This window comes from Gymnogyps californianus, chromosome Z, assembly GCF_018139145.2.
Source record: "Gymnogyps californianus isolate 813 chromosome Z, ASM1813914v2, whole genome shotgun sequence".
NCBI lineage: Eukaryota > Metazoa > Chordata > Aves > Accipitriformes > Cathartidae > Gymnogyps > Gymnogyps californianus.
The window spans coordinates 47,401,274-47,417,165 of record NC_059500.1 but is presented as its reverse complement, the minus strand read 5'-3'; the positions used below and the strand labels follow the sequence as shown (position 1 = coordinate 47,417,165).

General features: G+C 39.1%; 1 protein-coding gene across 2 annotated transcripts in view; it reads right to left on the bottom strand.

The window, feature by feature from the left end:
* The window catches only part of MLLT3 (MLLT3 super elongation complex subunit), a 142,787-nt gene that overhangs the window by 18,017 nt on the left and 108,878 nt on the right, over positions 1-15,892 (bottom strand). For both annotated transcript variants that reach the window (XM_050913192.1, XM_050913190.1), the window contains one exon: positions 606-681. In XM_050913192.1, the coding sequence (XP_050769149.1) occupies positions 606-681 (76 nt within the window). The remainder of the gene's footprint in view (positions 1-605; positions 682-15,892) is intronic.

Here is a 15,892-nt window from a genome sequence, read left to right as displayed (position 1 = left end):
TTGCCCTGGCAAGTTCTCTGGGAAGAAAAATGTGTTTCTTTACTGAGTTCCAAGTAAATCGTAATTATTAGCCAGAAAACCAAAATGCAAACTTAAAGTCAACTTAAAGTCTAACCATCATCTTCCCCTGCCATGTATCTAAAGTAAATACTGTATGCTCTTAAAACTTCCCAATAGCATGGGAAGATCACAGCCCTTTGAAAGAGTCCACATACACACATCCTTGGGCTTCCCATGGGAAGTCACACCTTCCTGAGCAGGGCTTCAGATGGAGCCAGGTGCCACGCCACCTAACCCTGCAAAAGGACAACCTCAGAAACAGAAGCTCTTTTGAGTTTAGCACCTGTTAAGTGACTGGCATGTATTTAGTGCTTCAAAACAAATACCCTTCACACCCTTTTTCTCAGATACACATTTTCTCCCGTTTTATTTTGCCTGTTACAGCCACATCTGAAAACAACCCAGGGAAAAGTCTCTAAAGCAAAACTGTGGCCAGTTCAGGCTGTGAAAGGCAGCAAAAAGTGGTAATGAGATACTACCAGTTTTGTTTTTATTGGCCCCTTCATTTCACACGTTCCTTTCAATTTCTTTTCCTTTGTTGGTACCTTGTCTGCTGTTTTGAGATGGTGTAAAACTGGAACTGGAACTGGAGCTGGAACTGGCAGGACTGGGCTGTTCAGACTTAAAAGGAAAAAGAAAAGAAAATAAATAACATTGCAAGAAACATTTTTGCCTAAAACTCTTACTGTTAGTTACTGCCTAAGGCATGCTGTCAAGAAAAAAGAACTATGGAACAGAATAATGCTCAAACATCTTTATTTCAGGTGTCAGTGAGGCCAGCATTGTGGAAATTGCTATGCACTCAACGTACATACATACTACTACATCATGCCTAGTTCTTTGCTAAAGCCAATATCCTAACAAGCAGTTCCCAACATCTTGTTTGAAAGGCTATACAACATGAGAGCCTAAATGAGTTTATAACAGACCTAAGGCGCCTGTGTCCTTGTCATACTATAGTTGCAACATTTTCCAAATTAGTAATGACGTAGTAGAACTGAAAACCAGAAGACAACCTGAGCAGACCACACTAAATGCCAGAAAACCTCAGACAGTTTACTTTCTTCTTCCTTAGAAAATAAGTCCTTAAGATGAGGATTCAAAATAAACTTTTCTGCTGTTACTGGATTTTACTCCTCATCCCAACACTTTCTATATGTATGAAGACCCTACAGATTGTAATAGTGATTGAATCAGAAAGATTGCTTTGTTCCACAGAGAAATTATCTGGAATCCACAGATTACAAAAGAGAACTAGATTTTTAAAACAGAGTTGTTAAAATCAGTTTACATTATTTAACAAACAGTTCTATATATTGTTTTTCCACTGTTGTTTAAAATATATAAATTTCTCTCTAAAATTCTATAAAATTACTGAGACAGGCCTATTACTTCATCTAAAAATTCTGTATAATTTTTCTTATAGTGGTTATGGCTTATGAGGGTTGTACTGAGAAGTCTTGCTTCCTGCTGCCGTGTTACATGTCTCCATATACTTTTTTGCTGTTTCTTAGGCTCAGCGGCTTGAAGTGCATGGGTGTTGGTATGTACTTGCACACTCATCTGTTTACATGAGACAAAGAACAAATCTGGTATGTTATCACAGGGGATGCGAACAGAGAACATTAAACAAGAAAGAAGTGTCCATACAGAAGGAATGGTGAAAATCAGGTTAGGAAGTAATGATCTAAAAATCTACTATTGAAAAGGAAACCTGCTTACACTTTAGATTTTATACAACTGTGTTATTCTGATGTGTTATCCAGGCTAACGAAAGTTTTCTGACTCTCCTTGCCTGTACAATATCCCTCGTGATTAAGTTAGCACTAAATTGTTCTCAAAAGTAACAGCAGTAATATCCAGTCACTGTAAAACTCAGTTTTCATGCACACAGGCTACCTAAGCCTAACAGTTGCTTCTTCTCCATAAATCAATCTATTGTTGCCTTTCATAATGAGCAGGCAGATTTATAGCCTTTTACCGCCTTTTCTCACAATAAGAGATGCCTATTTGGGCAACAGAATGCTTGAGAAAAACACCATTAACATCTGCTCTCCTCAAACCAACACCAGCTCCAGTTCTCACAGACATGCAGTCAAAATACAAACTCTGGACCTGACTGAATGGGTATATACAGCTTGTATACAGGTGAAACAACCCTGTGCAAGAAAACCCAACCCAACCAACAACACAATCCATTTCTGAGTATCAAGAGAGACTCTTAGATGGTCCACAGCATCAGACCTTTTCGGAAGACACTGCAGCATCACTTGACATTGCTCCAAAAATCAAGTAATTCCGAAAAAAGCTTTTTTTTTTTACTGCCTGAACTTCTGCAAAACCATACAAGATTTTTAGCTGTAAAATAATTATGATAACATGAAACAGACTGCACCGATGAAGAACAAGAATCAATGCACACTTTAAAGACATCACCATTCTGGAAAGTAATTTCAGTCTTCCAAGCTTCAGGTTACTCTTAAACATCTGGTTTATCTGTCACTTTCTGCTTTTTGCAGCAAAATTACTGGTTTCGGCAGATTTCCATTAACTGTATTTTTCCTTTATTAATTTCAACATGAACTTTAACTTATGTAAAATCCATTCCCTTAAAAAAGTAGCAAACACTAAAAGACTATCATATTCAGTTTAAAATACTTGAAGAAGTGCTAAAACTGTAGGAAAAAAAAAAATCACACAGGTGTGGAGATATTTGTCACTATTAAAACTTCACTACTTTCTTTTTGAACCAGTTTACTGGAAATGAAAAAACGGAAAAGGCCTGGTCTTGTTCACATTCTAAAGCATAAAAACACCACTGAAATTCCTCTGTGTCAAAATTTTCTCCCAGCATTAACTAACTGAGACAGGATCACAAGAAGGAATGAATATGAATACATACAAAGTTCTTATAATACCTTCCTGGTAAAAATTTTGCGTTGCTTTAGTGAGATCACTTTGAGAAGCCAAACCATAGAAAGTCCCAATGAAACACAAATGATCATCCATACTCTTTAAAAAAGGGTTCTTACTGCCTTTTGAAACAATTTATATTATTTCCTTAAATGGCCCTGTCTGAAAATTTATTCCAAGAAATACAGATTAGCATAAATGTTAAAATTGTTCAGTATCAGAAATTAAACCTAGCTTTTTTGACTTTGAGAAATCTGGGGTGAGAGCACACCCAGAGGAAACAGCTGTTTTTAACATAAGAATGAACATTATTAACAGAAAAGATTTGCCTTTTTAGAAGGAACTAAAAATATACCTTCCATATATGAATATGGATTAGTGCCGATGCTTCTAGTTACCAGAGGCTATCTTTTGTCACTTAAGCAATGCTTTTTGACAGTTTTACAGGCTGTTATCTCAAGGACTTAGGTATTTATGGCTTTACGCACTTGGGCTTTCTGCTCTTATCCACTGGTTACTAATCACCAAACAGATTTTTTTTTTATGGGTCTGAAATTAGCTAAAGGGTGTCCTTCAACAATAAAATCTTAAGACAGTACCAGCAAAAAGCTTCTCTCATATGTCCTTTTCCTGTTTTACTAGTTTTCTCTTCCTGCAGACAAGCTAATGAGAGTTTGGGCCCAAACTGTTCATTAGTGCAATGACCCAATATGATTTATTGCATTCTTAGACAGTCTATTTCTTTTCAATGCTCTCAAACCGACGCACAGGAGACACTGGCTTCTTTATTAAGCCTGGTGAGGGTTTCTGTGCTTTGAAACTGTTCGGCAAGAAAAGGGACTTTTCTTTGGCTCATGTTTTCCCTGAAAAGGTACCTTTTTCACCAGCTCTAAATCACTTGGCTTCTGTCATTTCCAGACTCTTCTCTCTGTTTTTACAAGTAATACAACAACTTACTCTTGAGATGCAAACAATTTTCAGGCAAACACACCTGTTTATGACACAGGATATAATAGAGCTGTTTCTGTAATATTTCATGGTTGTCTGGATACATCTAACTTCTAAAAATAAACCCCATCATTTCAAGCTCCTTATTTACATTAAAAAGTAGAAAACATCTGTATGTGGGTGACAATGGCTTTTCTTGCCTTCTCCTGAACCTTTTTTAAAGGAAGCTTACATATTGTTTCCTGAAATAAAATTTAAGTGGTGTTGTAATATCCCATTTCATATCAGCCAGTCTACGTATTTCCTATTTTTTACGCACAATAGTCTAAAGATACATGTTTCCCTGTGCTATACGTACTGAAAAGTCTATCCACTTGAAACCGCTTATAGCTGAGTATTACTTCCACTTCTACTTTGTCTGAAGTTAGCTTCTCAGGGAAGAGGAACATGGTCCCCCAGGACAAGCCTTCTTCTCTAACTGGACGCCTGTACTTAAAACTTCTACTGCCTCTTAAGTGCCCTGCCACTAATCACCACCTCAGCTTTTAGTAGAGTAATCCAACCCATCTGTAGCTCAAAGGACAGAACAACTCCACCTCGTCCACCAAGTGTCCACATCTGCCACCGCCAAGGGGAGACACCATTTGAGTGTCCGTGATACCATAAGCCTGAACTGAGCTGCCTGCACCCTGCCCAAATTCTGTATCACCAAATCTCCTGTCAAGCTGCTACATTAGCAACTAACCTCCAAGGCAGGGTAAAACTGTTCCTTTTTAACCATTCACAAAAGTTAGCTTGCAGATTGCAAGCTCACAGGGAATATGGAAGAACAGGGGTATGGAGTGGGAAGTGGAACTAATTATTTTCTTATAGAAATGGAAATATTCATTCATAAATACAACATTTAAGGAACTAAAAAATTATTTAGAGAAGTAATTTAAGATTAAGGAGATGTAAAATTTAAAAGGAAATGCCAGATTATTGATTTTTGAGAGGAGGCAGAGACAGTCATTTGGCAGAGAATGTGACCTCAGGTATTGATACAATTAGCTGCCTTAATTATTTATAGTAATTTCAAACAAAAATTCCATATCACTGACAGAGATGAGGTTATTTGTTAATAAAGTTAACTCTGTACCTGCTACCTGAGCAAGTCCATGGACCCTGATGGGATGCACCCATGAGTGCTGAGGGAGCCGGCAGATGTCATTGCGAGGCAACTCTTGATAATCTTTGATCATGGCGACTGGGAGAAGTGTCCAAACATTGGAGAAAGCAAGTGTCACTCCTGTCTTCAAGAAGGAGGACCCAGGGTACTACAGGCTGGTCAGCCTCATCTCAATCCCTGGGAAGGTGATGAAGCAGCTAATCCTGGAAACCATTTCCAGGCACTTAAGGATGAGAAAATCATCAGGAGTAGTCAGCATGGCTTCACCAAGAGGAAGTCATGATTGACCAATTTGATGAACTTCTGTGATGAAATGACTGGCCTGGTAGATGAGGGGAGAGCAGTGTATATTGTCTACCTGGACTTCAGTAAGGTCTTTGACATTGTCTCCCCTAAGATCCTCATAGACAAGCTGTTGATGTATGGCCTGGATGAGCAGTGATGTGGATTGAAAACTGGCCGAATGGCTGGGCCCAGAGGGTGGTGATCAGTGGTGCAAATTCTATTTGGAGGCCAGTAGCTAGCAGTGTACCCCAGGGGTCAATACTGGGTCCTGTCCTGTTTAACATCTTCATTAATGATGTGGATGATGGGGCAGAGTGTGCCCTCAGCAAGTTTGCTGATTACACAAAACTGGAGGAGTGGCTGATATGCCAGGGGGTCATTCTGCCACCCACAGGGACCTTGACAGGCTGGCAAAATAGGCCGACAGGAACCTCATGAAGTTGAAAAAGGAGAAGTGTGAAGTCCTGTACCTGGGGAAGAACAGCCCCATGCACCAACACATTCTGGGGGCCACCCATCTGGAAAGAAGCTTGGCAGAAAAGGACCTGGGGGTCCTCATGGATCTTATCAATGTATGTAAATATCTGAAGGGAGGGTGCAACGAAGGACAGAGCCAGGCTCTTTTCAGTGGTGCCCAGTGACAGGACAAGAGGCACTTTTGTACTGGGAGGGTGACCAAGAACAGGCACAGGTTGCCCAGGGAGGTTGTGGAGTCTCCCTCCTTAGATATATTAAAAAAAGTCTAGACGTGGTCCTAGGCAACCAGCTCTAAGTAGCCTTGGTTGAGCAAGGGAGTTGGACCAGATAACCATCAAAGGTCCCTTCCAACCTCAACCAGTCTGTGATTCTGTGAATCTGAAACACATCCTTCATTTAACAATTAGTATCCAGAGAAGACCTTAAGCCAAACATTGCAACAGTTTTGTCTGAACAATTACACTGGATGAAGCAGGATTTGCATTTCTTTAGAGACTGTCCTATTGAAACATGTATCTACTTTTGAAAGAAAATCCTTTTCCTCGTATATTTATGTACATATTTTGTCTTAGCTTTATAAATAAAAAAATCAATTTGAGACTGCTAACATAAAAACTCAGAAATACTCAAGCTAGTGTAAGACTTAGAGAAGACTCATGCACAGGAGACTGCGCTAACATGTGCATAAAAAAATTCTTTTGCAGTACACTGCACAATACAGTTGAAAGATGAAGCACTAGTGAAGGCCGTTGCCTGTAGGAATATTTTTGCTGAAGAAATCTTACTGGTAAGAGCAGAAGACACACAGTAAAGCAGGCAAAGAAGTACAGGAGTGAAGATTATGGTTTCTCATGTAGAGCAGCTGAATACTACAGTTTCCATGGATTTCAGGCCTACAAGATAATGAGTAAAATAAAGGTAAAATAAACTAAAAATGCGTATGGTCATGTAAGTATGCACACGGTCCTTAAACTGAAAGAGGCAGACTGCAAACTGATGGAAGTTCTTGTCAGATAACCCCAACTAAGAAGGATGAAAACTCTCTTCTGAATATGTAGGTAATGCTGGCAAAGGGTTATATGAAGTCTTAGGCTTTTCAAATTTGGCACTAAAAACTGTGTTATCTGGATCACATTTTCCCAGAAATGTGTGAAAAGACATCAATATTTGTGAAGAATTAATAAAGTATGAGCAGCACAACATGGGGAAGTTAACAGCTCTATATTCTATTCAAAGTCTGAATTATATGAAAAAAAACCCACAAAAATGGGGCACACTGATGGAAGATGAAGATATCCTAAATAAATCACTTGTTTGAAGCATATTGCTTATCTTGTAAGTTCAGTGGCATGAAAGCCCTGTGATGAGAGAATGGTGACTGTCCCACTGTACTCTGGTAAGTGTAGAAAGGCCAAATTAAGCTGACAAGCAATACTCAGATATTGATTTTCTGGGAGTTTGACTTTCACAATTTTTAAACTTTCCCTTTGAGAATCTTCACACATTCTATACACAAAGCTCTCACAAGCCAACAACGGAGAGAAATGTGTTTTAGAAAGAAAGTCTAAACCTCAATTTTAGTACTAGATATAAACTAGAAAATTCAGCCTGGGTATTAAAGCCAATGTGAGAGTTTCATTCAACTAATCTACATTTTTCTGCTCTAATGGGACTAATAGCAATGGTAGAAGATAGGTGGTGACTGTTCTGGCGAGCCCTGACAGCTGCTGTATCGGAAGCCAACACTTCCCAATTCTCTTCTCTTGCCCTGTTTTCTCTCCTGTGCCCTACTTTAGATATCAGTACTCAGAAGGGCAGATGTCGATGCAGTCCCAGTTCGCTGTTTGGGAAACTGAACAGACAGTTTGCTGTCACTTTTGGTGCAGTAAGAAGGTTATTCACCTAAATTCTCCCAGATTTGAGGTCCTGATGTTAGAAATTCATGCACTCCTATTAACAATGAAGCAGCTGGAGAACCATCTCACTACATGTAAAACTTCTTTTATGGATGTTATTCTGCACTACGGTACATTTCCACACCATTAGAGATCTGGTCTTCTCAGCAGGTACTGACAGACTTTGCAAATTCACCGTGGTTCCTCTCTCTTCTTATGTAGCACAAACTCTGTAGAGAACTCCCAGCATGACCCTACACTAAACCTTTACTATGCAGAAATCTTACACATCAAGTAAATGCAGACCTAAATATATGAAAAATGACAGTTTTTCTTCTGAAGTGCTGCCACAGAGTCCCTATGCACTGTCTTTGCTATTGCAGACTGCTGGCTCCTGAACCCATGTCCCAGAAAATAAAAAAAATTTTGTCCAAAATTTCACCATAAACTATAGAGAGATCTAGTGCAGCTCTTCCATCCCATCTTTGTTGGCCTTATCAGCTTACAGCAAGCCTCATTGTATTTACTTTTTTCTCAAACTTAACTCCTGGGATTTAAATGATTGTATGAAAATCTCAGCTGCCATTTACTGCACATTCCAGTTTCAGTGAAGAGATGTAGAGAGAAAAATACAAAAAGCTATGTTGTACCCTAAAAAATTCTTGAGTCCCTAAAACAAAACAAAGCCCCTCAAACTATTTTTCAAAGTGTGATAATTTTTAGCCAGTCTTGTGATACTGTAGACGGAACAATGATTTTTACATGTCATGGTTGGCAACAGTATGCTCTACACACATTTTTCTCTATAGATATTTCTGAGGCATCTGTCAGATGGTTCCTAAGCATTTGCTCTATGCCAATATTATCATGTATTTGTCTAGTAGTTTTCACAAAAGATCATGCATATTATATACACACAGAACTATACGACGCTGATTCTCTGAGAAAAAAACCACAGAACAGACTGCTGTCGTCTTACTGGTATTTTACCATTTACGGCTGACATATCTGTGTGTTGTAACTTTGCCTACACACGTACTTTTACTGATTACTAAAAATAACCCCCTCATTTAAAGCTCCTTGTCCTTGCTTTGGAGACTTAAAATAGGGTTTTGATAGTGTGATCTCAGCTTTACATTAGTGGAAAGAGTTTTGCAACTGTTTCATAAGGTATCATAAGTTACTAACACAAGACAAAGACAAAGAAAATCTCTTTAAAAAATAAGAATATCTAATACTTGCTTATATTTATACTACATTTCACTCAAACCATCATAATGTAGTGTAATGTATTTGTAATGTAAGTGATACAGGTAACTGAAGTTATTAAGAATATTGGCTAATTATTATTTAATATATTAGCTAAATTAAGATCTCATGTACTACAACCCTGATAAATCTTGAGTTTTACAGCGTTCAAAGGATCAAAAAGGCTGCATATAGCACAAATAAATCAAGTTGAACTATCACATCTACAAACTGTTTTCTTTAGCTAAAATTGTAACATTTAACTCGCAAAATTTTACCTACTCCTAATGATCCTCTGCCAAAGCAAATTTAGGTCACCAAGAACACCAAGAGTGGCTTTTTTCTTTTGCCTTGAACCTGCCTTTCCCTGCCTTGAACCTGAGAAACTTTACAACTGAACTGTTGTTGTCCAGAATATTCAGACCATGGCTCTTTGCTTGATATTCCTGCCCACTCTTGATATTTTACTCTCCTTGTGGAAGATGCAACGCAATAAACGCTGTCTTGAAACCACGTCCTTTTCATCCATAGAATAAAGTTACAGTGTATTAACTAAACTGCATTAAAGCAGTATAGGCAATGCAAAAAGATTATTCATACAATGAAAGAAATTAATATTATTACAGCCTATATCTATTCTTTTCTTGTCATGGTTTAAATGACATACCTTTTTGGTTGATAATTTGAATCATTAAAAACACACAGGTTGGACTCACATGTAATCTCCTCCCACTACTTAGGTAATACCTAAAATGACCTCACACAAAGCAGCAAAGTTATTTGATTTACTTCTGTCCTAATCACAACTGCTCACCAATAATGACATTAAAGGGCATAAATTTTGCAATGGTTTTCTGATCGGGGTAATCAATGTTGAGGCCACCGATCCAGTTACCGATGCCCCTGGTACCTGTTATCCCCAGACACATGACTAATCTTTCCTCGGGGCGCTCGGGCACCAGTAGAGCTGTCTGTTAACCTCAGCCACAAAACACAGCTCTGCTGGTGATGGGGTATATATTATCAGTCACCTTTAAACATTCTCCTCTTATGTCATTCTGAGGTGATGATACAAGTTTTGTGGATATTTAAACAGATTCAGACAAGTGCAAATAGCTCTATTTATCCTTATCTTCTAGCTCTGCTGTCTGAAATATTAATTCCTACAACAGAACATCATTCCCTTCACTTTTGCCAGCTGGCTTGCAGCACAGCTAGTACACAGTAAGCAATTCCTTCACGGAGATTCAGACATCCACGACAAGAACAGGTAACATGTCTCAAGATAATTTGAAAAACCCTACGTACATGTCCTAGAATCAGGCAGCCCTGTCTTGCTGTGCTACACATGTGTGCAAGGGCTATTGTTTTCAATGGGATAAAGTCAGCACTAATTAGCAAATTTCTTGGTCCCTTCATAGCCACAGTCCTATAACAAAGAACTCTAATCACTAAACCTATATGCACCTACTTGTTTTCAGCCCCAAATGGGAACGAATGGCATGAGATATTGCTGCTTGGAGAGGAGCATTAGAAACCCCACTAACGTACTCAAGGCCAGAGGAAGCACAAACTACACATTTCAGTTGGGCAGATAAGGATTTCTGTTTTCAAGGGAAGATGCAAGCCTGCTTAAAGGCTTTTAATAGAAAAAGTTAGGTTTTATAGGAATTACTACGAACACAGCTGCATGTTTTACTCAAAGCTTTTTGTTTGTAGGAAAAAGTGTGAAGAAAATTCATTTTGCAACATCTTTTTCTAACAAAAACATCAGCTGTACTAAGGTATTGACTAAGCTGAGTAAGGCAGCACGACTGAATGACAACAGAGTGAGATAAACCAAATTCACACCAACACTTCTTAAAATTTAAGTGAATGACAGTTTTTCTACTGCCGGTGTGGTGACATAGCACCACCTTCAGCGAACACCCAAATTATTGTTAAAATTAGTTGCAGGCATGAAGCTTTCCCTAAACAGTAACTGCTGCCTGACATGCCTTGATTTTGCAGTGAAGGAGTAGACACTGTTGTCGTGAGGGAACAGGCAATGACAGAGAGAGCAAAAAAGAGCGCCGCTGGATTACATCTGCTTTCACTTATTCCCTGTACCAGGGTTACATGCAAGTTTCAATACTGGAAGAACAGTGACACACAGGCACTATCACCCTCAAGTTTGGGGCAGGCACATGATGTTCATCAGGAGCATCCCTTGCCCGTTCCAAAAGGGCCCCCCAGCATCCCCCTCGCACTGCGGCATCGAGTGCCAACACCCAGCACAACCCCAGGGCTCTACACCATGGAGAGCTGAACGGCAGCCCCTCATCAGCAGGCAATGAATTGTCATTAATTCTACACAGACATGATACATGACACATGATACACTCACAGTAGTAGTGAGTTCAGGCAGCCTTTATCCTGCCTTGATAAAATTTAAACTTCAGGGGATTACTCAGTCTTTAAAATGTAAAAATTAAATTGTGCACTTATGGTGTGTCCTGGAGAATTCACATCAGTCATCACTAGATTACAACCTTCTGAATGGGAAGTGTTATGAAAATTATCTAATGAATTTCATGGGCAGTTTGGCAGCAAACCTTCAAAAGTACATGAGTAAAACATGCCATTTTTGCCAAAGAAAACAACTGTAAACTTGATAGTTCCATATAAAAAATAAAAGGGCATAAAAGCCTTGGATAGATCTAACTATTGTAGACATAGTTAAACTGTTTCAGCTGATAACTAACAGGTGTTGGATTTTATTTTAATTATATGGAGCCATTTTTCTGGATCACAACATAATGTATATAAGTAGATAAAGCAACTTCAAAGCAATGAAATCTGTATCAAGAAGATCTCACCTGATCATGATTAAAATAAAATACACTATCTTTAGCATTTTGACTGCAATCATCTTGGCCTTGCGAAACTGTCATGACTTTACTGGACCAGGCACAAAGTCTTTTTTTTCCACAAAAGAAAAAATATAATTAAAATATTGGCACTGCACATACCCAGTTAAAATCCTTACTTTCTGCAGGCTAGCAGGTGAATAGAATTTTCCAGAGTTGAAATATAGAAAATAAGGCCCCGATCCAAAAATGCATTTATGCAAATGATTGAGTTAACCCACATGAGTAGTCCCCACTGAAATGGATGTAGCCAACACTTGTGAATAAAGTAAAACAGTGAAGCCTGAACTAGTAGCCTAATAACGTATGAAGTTACTTCTGTGGTCAAAATAATGACATTGCCTAAAATCGAAAAAAACAACTCAATACCCATGACTTTGTCTCAAGAATGTAAAATTTCCTGACTTTCACAAGATTACATTTGCAACCTGGACATTTAACCATACTACATAGTTTCTCTCCACCGTTTTATTTCTAAATCCTTAACATTTTTGTAAGCCAGTGACTTCTTAACACACCGTGGTAACAAAAGTATCTCAGTTTAACATCCCAGCTTGCTGCCACAGAGGAATCACTACCTGTCAATCTTGCTGCTTCCTCATCCAGCAGTGGCTCATCTTACCACATGCAGAGCAGCTTAATATGCACCTAAGCTTCTGTGAGCAAAGCCAAAGCATTTTTCCCTTCGTAGTAACAGCTAATAAAAATAGGCTTAGTATAGCAGCTGAATAGTGCCATGCTACTAGTAGATGCTGATGGCCATAGAGCATACTTGTGTCTACTACCATTTCTCTAAGGAGGTCTGATTATCTTAGGCCACTATTTCTCTGTGAGCACCTATGTGGAAGGAAACACTTTGGGCTGTACAGTATTGACATGACCTGCTAACACCCACCTGTTTGTGACTACTGAATTACCTCCTTGACACAGGAGTACTATAGGCAAACAATCCCACAAGAGTGGCTGGCAGGGTTTTAAGAGCGGCATTCACACCTGGACTAAAAGTAACCAAATGCAGAAACAATGCATTAAAATATCACACAAAAAGTAAACATTCTAAGAATACAACAGGTTGCAAACCCACGGTGCCCAGCCCACAACGAAGAACATCATCAGTATCAATCCTCTTCTGCATCATTAAAGATATTAACAGAGTCACAGTTTCACAAAAAAATTAAAACCTAGCTTCCTTTTTTTTTTCCTTGGTAACTACATGAAAATTCCACATGGAGCTCTATTTCACTACTGTTATTTCTAACTTTAAATATTATCTGAAAGAGATCTTACTTTGGCTCCGAGCCCTGGCAGAAAGCAAGATTTTTCAGCTAACAAGGGCCTGGAGGTTTTACAAGACCATGGGGGTTTTCAAAATATTCTTCCACTTTTGTAACAGTCAAATTAATAGATCATGTGCCAGATCCAAAGTGGCATTTTATGGATTACTTTAAAAAGGTACTCATGTTGTAACTTTAAGACTGCTTTGAGATATGCAAACAGTTAATTAAGTACAAACCCATAGTCCATGTGATCACTACTATATTTTCATTGCTCTGTAACGAACTTCCGAAGAAGGAGTTGGCATTTTTTCCAAAGGCAAAAGACCTGCTAAAGTACTCTGCTTTTAATAATTGAAACTCCTCACCCCTGAGCTGTCACAATTTGCTAGCATGCATTTCTGCTCAGTTTGTATTTCCATAGGCTTCAACATGCCAAAAGGCTACTATTATGAATGGCAATGCTACAATTGCAGGGACGTATACAGGAAGGAAGGGAAAAAACAATACACATCATGTGCAAAATAATCACACCAGGAGCAGAAACTCATCCAACAGAGCCACATGCATTCTCTAAAAAATCCACCAACAAACCACTTTCATGCACGGCACATTTTAAGAGTTTTTATTCAGAAGACTGCAACTAGAGATACACTGAGAACATTTGTTAACACCTAAACATGTATGTATGATCTGCCTGTTTTCCTTTGTGCCTTTCTGCTTGTCCTGGTTTTGGTTGGGATAGAGTTAATTTTCTTCTTAGTAGCTGGTACAGTGCTGTGTTTTGGATTTAGTGTGAGAATAATGTTGATAACACTCTGATGTTTTAGTTGTTGCTAAGTAGCGCTTATCCTAAGTTAAGGATTTTTCAGTTTCCCATGCTCTGCCAGCAAGCAGGTGTGCAAGAAGCTGGGAGGGAGCATAGCTGGGGCAGCTGACCCGAACTAGCCAAAGGGGTATTCCATACCATAGAACATCATGCCCGGTATATAAACAGGGGGGAGTTGGCTGGGAGGGGTGGATCAGTGCTGGGGCATCGGTCAGCGGGTGGTGAGCAATTGCATTGTGCATTACTGGTTTTTTCTTGGGTTTTATTTCTTTTTTTTTGTTATATTCCTTTTCATTACTATTAGTAGTAGTAGTAGTATTTAGTACTATATTTTATTTTACTTTAGTTATTAAACTGTTTTTATCTCAACCCACAAGTTTTACTTTTCACCCCGATCCTCATCCCCATCCCACTGGGAGGGGGGAGGGGTGAGCGGCTGCGTGGTGCTTAGTTGCTGGCTGGAGTCAAACCACAACAGTGCTGCAGCAGCTTCACTTAGAATTATGCACCATTTTTTCCTCCCTACCCAGCCCAGCAAAACTGGTAATAATCGAACAAGAAGTATCAGAGCATCCCTTCTGCAATGGCTCCACAGCTCAGAAGTGGCAGCTCTGGCCATGGAAAACACCTTACTCGGATCCAAAACTCTGTATTTCCCCATCTCACACAAATGTTATGAGAACATCATCATATTTCACGATCAGACAGGCAGCAAAATCAAGAAGGTCAAGACCTTTTTGGTTTTTTATCATGTTGCTGCACTGCCCCACATAGGAAGCAAACAGATGGAGTTTTCTTTAACTAAAACATCCTGCCATTGAATTTAAAAGCATAATCTTTGGAGTTTTTAAGTGGACTGTGCTAACATTCCTATGCCTCAATAAAACCATAAATCTGACATGCTTTCACTCCATACCCTACTTTACATGCTTCACACCAAAGCCAGTAAAATAATTCCTCAGCCTTTGTGTGTAATTTCTAGCTGAATATACTACGTTGCTCCTGAATAACTTTGCTAGCTCATAAGACTGTAAAAAGACCCACACTGTTTTGAACGTCAAGTCTATCACTAATGCTGAAGTCCAACACACTTTAAACCACAGACCTATTTGAAAAGTGATACTCAACAAAGCAGCGTGAAGAGGAGACACACGTTTCACTTGCCAGTCAACAGGAAAACAGAGCTAAAATAATACAGCAGTGCACCGCACTACAGCGTATGCCAAATAGACCACAAAGAAATAACCATACGTGGTCTTATTCTTTAAGTCATGCACAGAAAGGCTATTAAACAAGTCCAGAAAGTTTATCATGAAGCAAGGATGTGATTCGCTTTATTTCCCACTGTAATTTTATAAAGGTATTTGGAGCTCAAAACAGGGATTGACTGCAGGACAGCAGAGGACAGTGTCTGGCTTTCTGAAATGCCCCCAAGGCAACAGTATGCTAAGCTGGCTGGGTTCTTAAATCTGAATTTTAAGGGACAGCTCAGAGGGTGAATCGATTAGCCATTGGCAGACATGCTCTACCACATGAAAAAGAATCCACCTCTCTCAGAGGGTGCTAAACCTCTACGTCCTCCACTTTCTGAAGGTGAAGGCCAGTATTTCAAGTCTGAATAACCAGAACTAGGTAGAGCATGATGCCAATATTGAGAAGGGTTGCGCACACCCTGCTTTTCTGTCTGAAATTAAAGCCCATTAATTGAAAGGATACATTCCACCTCAATTCACTGAACAGGGGCTGTATCTGAAGAAATCAGGGGAGCAGCAGCATTGCCTTCCTGTAGCACCTACCCAGTGAAACAGCACCTCTGTTTAACAATGTTTGTCAGCTTCCTTTACCATAAGGACTTCTCAGAATGTCATCCTTAATTTAAAAACCTG